Below are 15,638 nucleotides of genomic sequence, written 5' to 3' on the forward strand. Positions count from 1 at the left end.
AATTTATTTTGTGTCAATGCAAAGTGCAAAAGCACTAGACAAATATTCCTGATATATTGTATAATTTATCTTATATAAGCTGACGTATCTATGATACAAACATTGGCAGTGAAGCTCAGAATATAGCGACAGAAATTGTGCAGAGCGTTCCAAAAGCGGATAAAATTGGGCACCATTTAGCAGTGCGACACTGGCCACATATCTATGAATTATTATTTATTTACCGCATTATTATGCAGTGATGTACTCTGCCCAGCTTACAAGTATCCCCACATTATAAACTGAAATATCAGCAAAACCCTAAACATTACTATTACCAAGCAAAATCTGCGCTCCAAAATCCAAATGGCGCTCCTTCCTTTCTGAGCTCTGCCGTGGGTCCAAACAGCGGTTTATTACCACAAATGGGGTATTGCCGTAATCTGGAGAAATAGCTTTAAAAAGTTTTGTGGTGCTTTTTATTCTTTATTCCTTGTAAAAAAAAAAATATATATATATATATATATATATATATATATATATACACACTACCGTTCAAAAGTTTAGGGTCACTTAGAAATTTCCTTATTTTTGAAAGAAAAGCACAGTTTTGTTTTTTCAATGAAGATAACATTAAATTAATCAGAAATACCCTCTATACATTGTTAATGTGCTAAATGACTATTCTAGCTGCAAACGTCTGGTTTTTAATGCAATATCCACATAGGTGTATAGAGGCCCATTTCCAGCAACCATCACTCCAGTGTTCTAATAGTACATTGTGTTTGCTAACTGTCTTAGAAGGCTAATGGATGATTAGAAAACACTTGAAAACCCTTGTGCAATTATGTTAGCACCGCTGTAAACAGTTTTGCTGTTTAGAGGAGCTCTAAAACTGACCTTCCTTTGAGCTAGTTGAGAATCTGGAGCATTACATTTGTGGGTTCGATTAAACTCTCAAAATGGCTAGAAAAAGAGAGCTTTCATGTGAAACTCGACAGTCTCTTCTTGTTCTTAGAAATGAAGGCTATTCCATGCAAGAAATTGCCAAGAAACTGAAGATTTCCTACAACGGTGTGTACTACTCCCTTCAGAGCACAGCACGCACAAACAGGCTCTAACCAGAGTAGAAAGAGAAGTCGGAGGCCCTGCTGCACAACTAAGCAACAAGACAAGTACATTAGAGTCTCTAGTTTGAGAAATAGACGCCTCACAGGTCCTCAACTAGCAGCTTCATTAAATAGTACCCGCAAAACGCCAGTGTCAACGTCTACAGTGAAGAGGCGACTCCGGGATGCTGGCCTTCAGGGCAGAGTGGCAAAGAAAAAGCCATATCTGAGACTGGCTAATAAAAGGAAAAGATTAATATGGGCAAAAGCACACAGACATTGGACAGAGGAAGATTGGAAAAAAGTGTTATGGACAAACAAATCGAAGTTTGAGGTGTTTGGATCACACAGAAGAACATTTGTGAGACGCAGAACAACTGAAAAGATGCTGGAAGAGTGCCTGACGCCATCTGTCAAGCATGGTGGAGATAATGTGATGGTCTGGGGTTGCTTTGGTGCTGGTAAAATGGGAGATTTGTACAAGGTAAAAGGGATTTTGAATAAGGAAGGCTATCACTCCATTTTGCAACGCCATGCCATACCATGTGGACAGCACTTGATTGGAGCCCATTTCATCCTACAACAAGACAATGACCCAAAGCACACCTCCAAATTATGCAAGAACTATTTAGGGAAGAAGCAGGCAGCTGGTATTCTATCTGTAATGGAGTGGCCAGCGCAGGCAGATCTCAACCCCATAGAGCTGTTATGGGAGCAGCTTGACCGTATGGTACGCAAGAAGAGCCCATCAAGCCAATCCAACTTGAGGGAGGGGCTTCTGGAAGCATGGGGTGAAATTTCTCCCGATTTACCTCAGCAAATTAACAGCTAGAATGCCAAAGGTCTGCAATTCTGTAATTGCTGCAAATGGAGAATTCTTTGACTAAATCAAAGTTTGAAGGAGAAAATTATTATTTCAAATAAAAATCATTATTTCTAACCTTGTCAATGTCTTGACTATAATTTCTAGTCATTTTGCAACTCATTTGATAAATATAAGTGTGAGTTTTCATGGAAAACACAAAATTGTCCGGGTGACCCCAAACTTTTGAACGGTAGTGTGTGTGTATATATATATATATATATATATATATATATATATCTAGATTTTAATTTTCACAGGCAAACTCCAATAAATTTAGCAAAAGACCTGTGTGGTCTAGATTCTAACTATACCCCTAGATAAATTCCTTGAGGTGTGTAGTTTCCAAAACCGTGTCACTTATGGGGAATTTCCACTGTTTTGGCACCACAAGACCTCTTCAAACTTGACATGGTGCCTAAAATATATTCTAAAAAAAAAAGGAGGCCCCAAATGATTTTGACGCCTGTGTTTTAGTCCATTACCGTACTAGAGCCACATGTGTGATATTTCTAAAAACTGCAGAATCTGGGCAATAAATATTGAGTTGCGTTTCTCTGGTAAAACCTTCTGTGTTACAGGAAAATATGTATTACAAATTAATTTCGGCCCAAAAAAATAATTTTCTTCTACGTTGTTTTAATTCCTGTGAAGCGCCTATGGGGTTTAAACCCTTTCTGAATGCTGTTTTGAATACTTTGAGGGGTGCAGTTTTTAAAATGGGGTGATTTACGGTGTCTATCTAGTACATAAGGCCCTCAAAGCCGCTTCAGAACTGAACTGGTCCTTGAAAAATAGCCTTTTTAAATTTTCTTGAAAATGTGAGAAATTGCTGCTAAAGTTCTAAGCCTTGTAACGTCCTAGAAAAATAAAATAATGTTCAAAAAACGATACAAAAATATAAAGTAGACATATGGGAAATGTGAAATAGTAACTATTTTGTGTGGTATTATCTGTTTTACAAGCAGATACATTTAAAATGAGAAAAATCATAATTTTTGCACATTTTCTTACAATTTTGCAGTTTTTCACAAATAAGCAATGAATTTATTGACCGCATTTTTCCAGTAACGTAAAGTACAATATGTCACGAAACAAAACAGTCTCAGAATCGCTGGGATAGGCAAAAGCATTCCAGAGTTATTACCACATAAAATGACACCTGTCAGATTTGAAAAAATGGGGCTGGTCCTGAAGGCCAAAAAGAGCTCAGTCCTGAAAGGGTTAAGGGGGAATATCTTTATTTATTCATTTAGAATAATTCTTTTCAATGGCTTCTGTCATCAGATACACTTAATTTTTTGAAACAAGCTGCATCTTCATCCAATAAATGGCCAGCCCTTGTAATGGGAGCTGCATTTTGTTTAAGTATTATTTTCATAATGGCTTCTAAAGGCTGATAGACCTAATGTTCTCCGGGTCCCTTAACCCCTTCACCACGCACGTGGATGTAACTGCACGTTCTGTTGCGGGGGTTAAAGTATGATGCAGGCTCACTAGCTGAGCCTCCATACTCTGAGTGTCAGCTGTGTATTACAGCTGACACTTCGCACTAACGGCCAGGAACAGAGATCACTCTGATCCTGGCCGTTTAACCACTTAGATGCCGCAGTCAATAGCAACCGCTGCGTCTAAGCCATTAGAAAGAGAGGAGTGGTCACTCCAAAAGCCCATCACCCCCCCCCCCCCGCAATGCTATCGTGGGTTGTTGATGGTTGTCATGGCAGCCCAGGGGCCTAATGAAGGCCCCTAGGGCTGCCTTCTCTCTGCCTCTCTGTTTTAGCCCTGCCTCTGGCAGTGATTAACAGAAGCGTGCAAAAATATCAATATACTGCAATACATTAGTATGGCAGTGCATTGTTCCAGTGATTAAGGAAAAAATGTACTGTATAACACCAGAATCGCCGTTTTTTTGGTCACTTTGGTACTGACTTTTTTTTAATAACAAGTGATCAAAAAGTTGTATGTACTAAAAAAATGATACCAATAAAAACTACAGCTCGCCCCATAAAGTAAATAAGCCCTCACACTGTTCTATTGACGAAAGAAAAAAAAAAAAAAAAAAGTTCTGGCCCTCAGAATGTGGTGAAACAAAACATTTTTTTTAACAAATAGTTTTTTCTCTGTAAAAGTAGTAAGACTTAAAAAAATCTATACAAATTTGGTATTACCGTAATGGTACTGAGCCGCAAAATAAAGTTAGGCCTGGTTTACACGAGCGTGTGCGTTTTGCGCACGCAAAAAACGCGGCATTTTGCATGCACAAAAGGCATTTAACAGCTCCTTGTGTCATCACCATATGATGTGATGTGATTTTCGTGCAGCCACCATCATTATGACACTCCGTATGGATGTTTGTAAACAGAAAAGCACGTGGTGCTTTTCTGTTTCCATTCATCCTTTTCACTGTTGTTGCGCGAATCACACTGTTCGCACAGAAGTGCTTCCGTGTGACATGCGTGGTTTTCACGCACCCATTGACTTCAATGGGTGCGTGATGCGAGAACAGCGCACAAATATAGAACAGGTTGTGAGTTTTTTGCAACGGACTCACATAGTATGGTGCAACCTAGTATTTAAAGTGTAAAACAATGTGCACTTCAAATAATCAGTGCTGGTGGACATGCATACTTAGTCACTCTCCCTACAACCAGGTCTCTGCATAGTGATCCTCTGTTCCGTGCAGAGCCAAAAATGGAAATCGCTTTCGGCTCTGCTTGTCAGGAAAGGAGCATAGTCTCTTCAGTAGCATGGAAGTTTAGCTGAGGAGATTCCTACTTCTCAGCTTGTTAGGACTGTCAAGCTCTAGATCCTGACAGCTGATATGACCCTGCAAATGCCCACTCAGTCTTTAATGTTTTGTTTCGTTATATTCTCATTGGTTTATAAGTTAGTACATACTGTGAATGTCACACAGGGTATATCTTCAGCACTCTGGATCCCATGTAAGGCCTCATTCACACGGCCGTCATTTTGATATGCAATTACGGACCGCAATTGTGCATCAAAGTACGGACCCATTCATTTCTATTCCCGTATATTTAAGGAAAGGTGTACAGGCCGTAGAAATGACCTGCAAAAAATAGAACATGTCCTATTTTCTTATTTTACAGACCATTCTCCCATACTTTATATTGTGAGCAGGGCCCACAAATGCGGGTGACTGGCTGTGATTACGGGCAGGGCCGTGTACAGAGGAGGGGGCCTTACCTATCTGATGGGAAAGTAAGAAGAGGCTAAATTGTCAGCTGCCAGAGAGGGAAGAGGACTGAATCTGCTCAAAGCCAGCCCCCCCAGTAGCACAGATTAGCAGCTTCATCAAGGGGGACACAGGGAAGAAAATATATTTTCATATGCTAGAAACTTATGCTGCAAATAACTTCAAAACAACTATTAACAGCATGTCTAGACTTTTGGTATGAAATTGATTCATGGGATAACCCCTTTAACCGCTTCCCGACTGCCCACAGTAAATGACGTCGGCTCTTGATGGGCTCTGTGCAGCACCAACGTGAATTCACGGTGGGTGTTAAAAGCGTGATCCGGGTGTCTCAGAGTAGCGCTGACACCGAGATCGTGCTGTTAACCCCTGCCTCTGGTCCCAGAGACATGATCGGGACCTGATAGGTTCAGGTATTTTATATTGCACGGTGAACAATAAAAAACATTGTCAGAATTCGTTTTTTTGCCACTTTGCCTGCCAAAAAAAATAAAATAAAAAGTGATAATAAAATCACATCTACCCAATAAAAACTACGGATTGTCCCACAACAAATAAGTCCTCACACAGCTCTGGTGTAGAAAAAAAAAAAAAAGTTCTGGCTCTCAGAATATAGCGACAGAAATTGTGCAGAGTGTCCAAAAGCGGATAAGATCGGGCGGCATTTATAAGTGGGACACCGGCCACATATCTATGAATTATTATTTATTTACTGCATGATTATACCCTCTTATTATGCTCTGATGTACTCTGCCCAGCTTACATATGCCACATTATAAACTGAAATACCAGCAAAACCCCAAACAGAACTATCACCAAGCAAAATCTGCGCTCCAAATGGCGCTTCCTCCCTTCTGAGCCCTACAGCGTGCCCAAACCCCAGCTTACGTCACCATATATAGTCCAGAAGTAAAAGGTTCAGCACTCCTTGTGGAATATGAAAAAATCTTCTTTATTGGTTAAAATAGATAGCCAGCGGAAGACTGAACAGCAAACCGTGGACAAAAAACATACGTTCCCTCTGACGCGTTTCTAGCTCTCAAGAGCCATTACTCATAGATAGGGAAAGGAATGAGAATGTCTGACTAAAATAGCTGCCAAGACAAAAATCACCCACTTTGATCAGGTGTATGCAATGATCACAGAAGTGGATGACATGTGAAAACATACAAAATTGTATAAAATGCAACTATCAAATCTCAAGCCAAACACAAAAATACAAAATATATAAAATATTAATAGTTCAGAATAAGATCATTTCTCACATTTAAACCATTGGGGACTATAGTGTTCAACATGAGAATCCAGTAACCCTCACGATTTAAAAGTGCTCTCCTATCATCACCACCACCTCGCACTGGTCTATTAACTCTTTCAATACCTGAAAACTCAAAACTACTGGTATTGCCTTGGTGCATAAGACTAAAATGTTTGGATGCATTGGAAGGATTTTTAACTCCAGGATTAGTAGCTCCATTAAGATGTTCTCTAATTCTAACCTTAAGGGAGCGACTAGTGCACGCAACATAAGATAAATTACAAAGAGTACAATTTATTTGGTAAATTACATGCCGTGTGTTGCAATTGATGAATTGTTTAATTTTATGTATAGATCCATCAATGGCTGAAATAACTTCTTTAGTTTGGTGTGCATAATTGCAACACATACATATATTTGCACCACAAGGATAAAAGCCCTTTGACGAAAGCCACGAATTCTGTTTGGATGAAAATTGCGTTAAACTAGGTGAAAGCATAGAACCCAAAGTAGGTGCTCTCCGAGAGGAAAATTTACAACCTGGCTCTAATATCTGGCGTAAGCCCTCATCTTGAAAGAGGACTGGTAAATATTTGGACACTATAGATCGTATGGTATGATATTCTTTACTGTACGATGTAACAAACGCAAGAGATGAATTTTTGTTCTTTTTATGTGTATGCTTTCTTTGTAGTAAATCACAACGTTTTCTGTCCTCACCCAAATTAATAGCCCTATCCAAAGTCCATTGGGGATAACCTCGATATTTTTTTTTAAACTATTACAAATTTTATTAGTTTCTTCCTTATACACCTGTTCAGACGAGCAGTTTCTTTTAGCTCGTAAAATTTCTCCAACCGGAACACCCTTGATGGTGTGCTCTGGGTGGCAGGACTTGCCATGCAAAATTGCATTACCAGCAGTAGGCTTGCGATAGCTGCCAGTCTGAACAGTCTTTAGGCTGGAATTACCACTTAGAGTGAGGTCCAGGAACGTAATTTTTTGACAATCATATGCATAGGTGAATGTCAAACCAAATGGATTATTATTAATGTAGTTGATGAAGTCTGGTATGGTCGCCACATCTGAGGACCAGATAATGATCATGTCATCAATGTAACGACCATACCAGACCAGATCAGAAGCAAAAGGATTGCTTTCAGTGAATAGAAAGCACTCCTCCCACCATGCTACATATAAATTGGCAAGTGAAGGGGAAAATTTAGCTCCCATAGCTGCGCCTGTTTTTTGAATATAATAGCAACCATGAAACATGAAATAGTTAGAGGAGAGAAGATACTCTATTGCCATAATAATACCATTTTTGAGATCTAGGGAGTATTTGGAATATCTATCTAAATGGTATAGAACTGCCTTTAAAGCCAATTGATGAGGGATACATGTGTACAATGCTTCAATGTCACAAGTTATCCATACAAAATTATTCTGCCATTTAATATTCTGTAAAGACGATCGCACGTGTTTTGTATCCTGGAGAAACCCATAGCAACGTGTAACCAAAGGTTGCAGTAATGTATCTACCCACTCGCTAAGTTTCTCATTCAAGGAACCAATACCTGCCACAATAGGTCTCATAGGGGGCGGGAAGCGATCCTTAAGGATTTTAGGCAAAGAGTGAAAAATAGGAATAACCGGTTTCTCAACAAAAATATAATCACATTCCTTCTGATCTATGGCTCCCAAATTTAGAGCCTCTTGTAACAAAATGTACAGGCGTTCAGAAAAAATCTCAGTTGGATTAATGCTTGATCTGTCATATGTGTTGTTATCCGATAATAATTCCTTGTTTAATTTAATATAGAGTGCAGTGTCCAGGACCACAACCGCCCCTCCCTTGTCAGCTGTTCTAATGGTTATATCACTATTGTTTCTCAAGGAAAAAATAGCTTTATGTTCCCTCTTGGATAAGTTATCAATAGATTTAATATCTACCATGGTGTGTAATTCAACTAAATCTCTTTGAACCAATTCCTGAAACCTATCCAAAACGGGAGGTTTGAGATGAATGGGATAAAAAGAGGGATTGTGGACAGAAAAATTAGTGGCTCTGGACAAAGCTTCACATTCAGGCAAAGCCGACTCCTCCTGTAAATCCTGTAAAACATTAGTGCATATATGATCTAAAAATGAACAAAATGGCACATCATTAGTACTAGGCAGCTCCTGGATCATGTGTGTAATCCTTGGAATCGTCCATATAATCAATGCATGAATCATGATCCAAAAAATGTCTCTTGACAGTAAGCAGCCTGATAAAACGATTAACGTCCACGATAGTATTGTATAAATTGAAGTGATTAGTTGGAGCAAACGAAAGTCCTTTGGACAAAATAGATATTTCGTCTATATTCAAAATTTGAGAAGACAAGTTGATGACATTTGTTATTTGTTCTTCGCTCCCGTGCGATTTCTCTGCGGATATCTTCCTGCGATGCTTTCTCCCCGCCCTACGCATTCGTTTTTGATTTTTGTCCTTTCTTTGACTTATTGTAATAAGAGGGGGGTTTCTGTAAATTCATGGACATGGAGGAATCATCAGATTGACCTTCAGAACTTTCTGCTTCCGTGGAACTGAAATTAACAGACTTTCTCACATGATCCATTGGTTGCGATTGTCTGCGCATTTGCTTTTTGAGGATAGATTTGGGGGTGTATTTTTCCCATCGACCCCATTCATATACTGCATCTGTATTATAATCGAAAAGATCTCTTTGAAATTTCGATTTTTTTACTTTTTGTAATGGCAGATTCCAACTCTGAAATAGTGATTTTTAGACGATTGTCTAGCTCCTCAAATGGCTTGGATCCAGTATATGTTTGTAACTGATCCTGCACTTTTTTGATGTCATGCTTCACTTTTTTCAATGCTTCATCTTCAAAAGATAAAATCAAACCCATAAGGTCTAGAGAGTATTTGGATAAGATATTATTCCATTTTTGCACAAAATCTTGAGAGTATACTGTGGTGGGTATCTTTTTAATTCTTAACCCTCTAGGTATCATTTCTTTTTGAACATATTTTTGCAGGGTAGAAAAGTCCCACCATATTCTCGTTTCTTTGATTAAAAGTTTTTCAAAGTCCCACATTAATTTATGTAAGTCCACGTTACTTTCAGTTTCCTCTATATTCTCCTTGAATATATCGTCTAATTGACTAATTCTAGCTGTGCAGTCTTGCATGTTATGCAGAGCTTGAATAGAGACAGTGGAGGAGGACATTCCGCTGGCAATGTTGACAGACATCATTTATCAGTATCAGTAAATCCACGGAAGGGAGCAAAGACAAAAGGAGCACAAACATAGGAAATATATGGAAATGTCAGCTCACCCTCCTAGGTGCACGAAGAAAACAGCGATCTCCACACTGTAGAAACAACAGTCCAGAAGGAAAAGGTTCAGCACTCCTTGTGGAATATGAAAAAATCTTCTTTATTGGTTAAAATAGATAGCCAGCGGAAGACTGAACAGCAAACAGTGGACAAAAAACATAAAACATACGTTCCCTCTGACGCGTTTCTAGCTCTCAAGAGCCATTACTCATAGATAGGGAAAGGAATGAGAATGTCTGACTAAAATAGCTGCCAAGACAAAAAACACCCACTTTGATCAGGTGTATGCAATGATCACAGAAGTGGATGACATGTGAAAACATACAAAATTGTATAAAATGCAACTATCAAATCTCAAGCCAAACACAAAAATACAAAATATACAAAATATTGCGCTGTTACAGGAGCCTGTAAAAATGACATTATACTGCAATACATTATTGCAGTGTATTGTACCAGCGATCTAAGGGGGGATTCACACGAGCGTGTATTCGGTCCGTGCGGGCCGCGTGGTTTTCACGCGGCACGCATGGACCAATACAAGTCTATGGGGCAGTACAGACAGTCCGTGCTTTTTGCGCAGCGTTTGTCTGCTGCGCAAAAAGCGCGACAGGTTCAATAACTCTGCGTATTTCGCGCATCACGCACCCATTGAAGTCAATGGGTGCGTGAAAATCACGCGCACCACACGGAAGCACTTCCGTGGGACGAGCGTGATTCGCGCAACAGCAGTGAAAAGGATGAATGAAAACAGAAAAGCACCACGTGCTTTTCTGTTTCCAAGCATCCAAACGGAGTGTCTTTGCGAGGAGCGAACCCCGACAACCGAGGCAAACTTCACCGGGTTCGGCCAAACTCGTTTTGGCCGAACCCGGCAAAAAAATTTCCGGTCCGCGACGTCGGGAGAGATTCACTGTGCATGGTGCTGAAAGAGTTAAACTGTTTCAGCACCATGGACAGTGACTTGCGATCCCAAAATACATGAACCTGTAAAAAAAACCGAAGTTCTAACTTACCGATTACTCCTGTCTCCTTCCTGCAGTCCGACCTCCCGGGATGACACTTCAGTTCAAGTGACAGCTCCAGCCAATCACAGGCCAAGCACAGGCTGCAGCCAATCACAGGCTGCAGCGGTCACTTGGACTGCCGCGTCATCCAGGGAGGTGGGGCCCGATGTCAAGAGAGACGCGTCACCAAGGACGCGTCACCAAGGCAACGGCCGGGAAGTTCTCGGTAAGTAGGAACTTTATCTTTTTTTTTTACAGGTTTTTCGCTGTTGTGTTCGGCATTCACTGTCGAGGGTGCTGAAAGAGTTAGCTCTTTCAGCACCTTGGACAGTGACGGGCGTCGACAAGCCTCATCTCTATGATGCCGGCTGCGCGAAAATCACGCAGCCGCGCATCAGACACGCATGACACACGCAGCTGTCAAATGGTTTTTGCGCTCGCAAAACGCCGCGTTGTTTGCGCGCGCAAAAACGCAACGCTCGTGTGAATCTGCCCTAATGATCGCTCGTTCCAGTCCCCTAGGGGGACTAATAAAATGTGTAAAAAAAAAAAGTAAAAAACTTATTATTAGTGAAAAAAATATATAATCTATTTAAAGTCAAAAAAATCCCCTTTCCCATTTTTCCTCTAAAGTAATGTAAAAAATAAACAAAATTGGTATTGCTACGTCCGTAAAAGGCCGAACTATTACAATATACCATTATTTAACTCGCACTGTGAACGCCGTGAAAAATAAAGAATTTCAAACGCCAAAATCGCTGTTTTTGGGTAAAAAAAAATAAATCTAAAAAGTGATCAAAAAGTTTTATGTAAAAGAAAAATGGTACAAATAAAAACTACAGCTCGTCCCGCAAAAAATAAGCCCTAACACCGCTCAATTAACCAAAAAATAAAAAAGTGATGCCTCACGAAATGTGGTGAAACAAAACGTTTTGTTTTTTTAACAAATCGTTTTTACTTTGTAAAAGTAGTAAAATATAAAAAAATGGTATAAATTTGGTATCACCGTAATCGTATTAAGTCTCAGAAAAAATGTACGTTGTTTTTACTGCACCGTGAAAGCCGTAAAAACGAAACACAGAAAACAATGGAGGAATTGCAGTTTTTTCCAATTTTAGCCTGCAAATAATTTTATTTTTAGTTTCCCAGTACATTAAATGGTACTTTAAATGGTGTCACTAGAAACTACAACTCTTCCCGCAAAAAATAAGCCCACACACCACTCTACTGACAGAAAAATAAAAAAAGTTATGGCTCTTGGAATGCGGGGTGGGAAAAACTGAAACGCAAAAGCAAAAAATGGATCAGTCCTGTTAATTAATTTCTATTGAAAAAGCATTTATGACCACATGGGATATTGCTGTACTTGGGAGATATTGCTTCACAAATGTTGGTGTAAAGGATCTGCCAGACACAGCTTCTCTGTCGACGCCCGTGGTTAATCAGTCTGCACCCGCTCCTAAGTCTGAGAGAGTGACTCGATCATCTACCACTCGGGCTGGGAGGCTGAGAAGTGGGAGAGCCTATCACAGCCTGGCCAGATGAAGCTAGCTCCCGCCCTCTGTCTATTTATACCTTCATTTCCTGCTCCTCCTTTGCCTGTGATTCTGCTGGTTTCCTGGCTCTGCTGCTGCTTGTACTATTGACCTCTGCTTCATATTGACCCTGGCTTTACTGACTACTCTCCTGCTCTGCGTTTGGTACCTCGTACACTCCTGGTTTGACTCGGCTTGTTCACTACTCTTGTTGCTCACGGTGTTGCAACTGCCCCATTTCCCTTAGCTTCTGTGTACCCTTGTCTGTTTGTCTGTCGTGCACATATTGAGCGTAGGGACCGTCGCCCAGTTGTACGCCGTCACCTAGGACGGGCCGTGCAAGTAGGCAGGGACTGCGTGGCGGGTAGATTAGGGCTCACCTGTCCGTCATTACAGTTGGGGTGCTTTTTCTCCTTTATCCTTTGTGAAAATGAAAAAATGCAACATTTTTGTGGGAAAAAATGTTGATATTCAATTTCACGGCCTAGTTCTACTAAATTCTGCAAAAGACCTGTGGGGTCTATATGCTCACTATACCCTAGATAGATTCCTTAAGGGGTGTAGTTTCCGAAATGGGGTCAGTTTTGGGGTGTTTCCACTGTTTTGGTACCTCAGGGGCTTTGCAAATGCAACATGACACCCAAAAACTATTCCAGCTAAATTTGAGCTCCAAAAGCCAAAATTGTTCCTTCCCTTCTGAGTCCTGCCGTGGGTCCAAACAGCAGTTTATTACCACATATGGCGTATTGCTGTAATCGGGAGAAATTGCTCTACAAATTTTGGGGTGCTTTTTCTCCTTTTATTCATTGTAAAAATTAAATATTTCTATGTTTCTAGATTTTAATTTTCACTGTCTAATTCCGCCAAAAAAATTGTGGGTAAAAACTATACCCCTAGAAAAATTCCTTGAGGGGTGTAGTCTCCAAAAATGGGGTCACTTTTGGGGGGTTTCCACTGTTTTGGTCCCTCCAGGGTGTGTCAAACACAACATGGCACTGAAAACCAATCCAGCAAAATCTGTGCTCCAAATTCCAAATGGCGCTCCTTCCCTTCTGAGCTCTGCCGTGAGTCCAAACAGCAGTTTAGTACCACATATGGGGTATTGCCGTAATCGGGAGAAGTAGCTTTACAAGTTTTGGGGTGCTTTTTATTCTTTATTCCTTGCAAATATTGCATTTTTTTTTTTTTTTTTTTTCAGAAAAAACTTAGATTTTCACTTTCACAGACAAACTCCAATAAATATAGCAAAAGACCTGTGGGGTCAAGATGCTAACTATACACCTAGATAAATTCCTTGAGGTGTGCAGTTTCCAAAACCGTGTCACTTTTGGGGGATTTCCACTGTTTTGGCACCGCAAGACCTCTTCAAACCTGACATGGTGCCTAAAATATATTCTAAAAAAAGGAGCCCCCAAAATCCTCTGGGTGCTCCTTTACATATGAGGCTTGTGTTTCAGTTGAGTAGCACACTGGGGCCACATGTGGTATATTTCGAAAAACTGCAGAATCTGGGCAATAAATACTTAGTTGTGTTTCTCTGGTAAAAACTTCTGTGTTACAGAAAAAAATGTATTACAAATGGTGAATTTCAGCAAAAAAAATAAAATTTGTACATTTCTTTAATTCCTGTGAAACGCCTAAAGGGTTAAGAAACTTTCTAAATGCTGTTTTGAATGCTTTGAAGGGGGCAATTTTTAAAATGGGGTGATTTATGGGATCTATTTAGAACATCAGGCCCTCAAAGCCACTTCAGAACTGAACTGGTCCTGTAAAAATAGCCTTTTGAAATTTTCTTGAAAATGTGAGAAATTGCTGATAAAGTTCTAAGCCTTGTAACGTCCTAGAAAGATAAAATAATGTTCAAAAAGCTATGCAACTATAAAGTAGACATATGGAATATGTGAAATAGTAACTATTTTGTGTGGTATTACTATCTGTTTTACAAGCAGATACATTTAAAATGAGAAAAATCATAATTTTTGCAAATTTTCTTTACATTTTGGTGTTTTTCACAAATAAGCTATTTTGTTAGTTTTTCCACTAACATAAAGTACAATATGTCACGAGAAAACAATCTCGGAATCACTTGGATAGGCAAAAGCATTCCAGAGTTATTACCACATAAAATGAAACGTCAGATTTTAAAAAATGGGGCTGGTCCTGAAGGCCAAAATGAGCTCGGTCCTGAAAGGGTTGTCACCACCTTCAAGCTGCATAAACATATTCAAAGCTAAATAATCCTATCTGGAAGGTCTTAAAAGTAAAATGATGAAACTTGACAGGCAAAGATGTTTTTTTTTTTTTTAATGTACTAACGAATGGTCAACCATAACTGAGTGTATTTTCTTTAATCTTTTTTTTGTTTTTTACATAGAATGAATTGGCTAATCCGATAGATTTTGATGAGAAACATGATGAATATTTAGTTTATCTACAACAGAAAAACAGGTAAGATAAAATATGACCAAATGTAGGGAAGTCCATGACTTTTTTTATTTAAACTTTACATTTCCCCAGTACTGTAAGGTGCTTTTCGGAACCCAGACACAGAAGCTCCTTCCTGTTATAAAGGTTGCCACCCTTTTCTAGCACATAATCCCAGCCAGGTTTACACTGGTAAAAAGGGCTGTGGTGTTGGGAGTGGGTTTGCACTGCATGGGGTGTGCTACTTAGGGTTTGGGATGATTATTATATTATTATTACTATTATATTATTCCTACGCTCATGAAGTTCGGGTCAGTGGAACCACTGGGGGTATTTTGTGTACAGGGTAATAAATATACCTTATACCTATAACGCCTATGCTGTATATTGTATAATTTTTTTTATTGTAAAGTAATAAACACTGTATTAAACTTTCTTAGAGTGGATTCCCCGTCTTTAGTCCCTAGTCACTCATGAGACTCGGAATCATCCCTCTCTCTTCCCTACACTCCCATCAGTTCACTGAAGCTCTTAATTGGAGTATATCATTATAAAATGTAATTTAGTTCTCGTGCTTATTTAGCACCACCACATTCCACAGGTCTGTACAAAGATTGTCATCACTGAGGACAGTCCCTGTACATAGTGGGGCTCACAAGCTAATTTCCTTATCTCAAACTCACGTTCTTTAGGGCCAGTTTTTTTTTAGGCAGCCTATCAGTAGCTTTTGGGGAGAATGGGAGGAAAATGGAGATTCTGAAGGAGACCCACACAAAATACTGGAGAACATGCAAACTCCATGCAGATGATGTTCTTGGTCAGATTCAAACCCAGGGACCCAGCTCTGCAAGGCACAAGTGCTATCCACTGAGCCACCAATATCTGTTTAATAAA

At 39.7% G+C, this 15,638-nt stretch overlaps 1 protein-coding gene across 2 annotated transcripts in view; it reads left to right on the forward strand.

Moving 5' to 3' along the window:
- The window catches only part of KATNIP (katanin interacting protein), a 361,314-nt gene that overhangs the window by 25,403 nt on the left and 320,273 nt on the right, over positions 1-15,638 (forward strand). The window contains exons 1-2 of one of the 2 annotated variants that reach the window (XM_075830062.1): positions 6,788-7,013; positions 14,695-14,768. Coding sequence is in view for 1 of the 2 variants with exons in the window: in XM_075830061.1 (XP_075686176.1) it covers positions 14,695-14,768 (74 nt within the window). In the remaining variant the exon portion in view is untranslated. Of the gene's footprint in view, positions 1-6,787; positions 7,014-14,694; positions 14,769-15,638 lie in introns of those variants that run through there. The other variant, XM_075830061.1, reaches the window with a different exon arrangement.

This window comes from Rhinoderma darwinii, chromosome 6, assembly GCF_050947455.1.
Source record: "Rhinoderma darwinii isolate aRhiDar2 chromosome 6, aRhiDar2.hap1, whole genome shotgun sequence".
Lineage (NCBI taxonomy): Eukaryota > Metazoa > Chordata > Amphibia > Anura > Rhinodermatidae > Rhinoderma > Rhinoderma darwinii.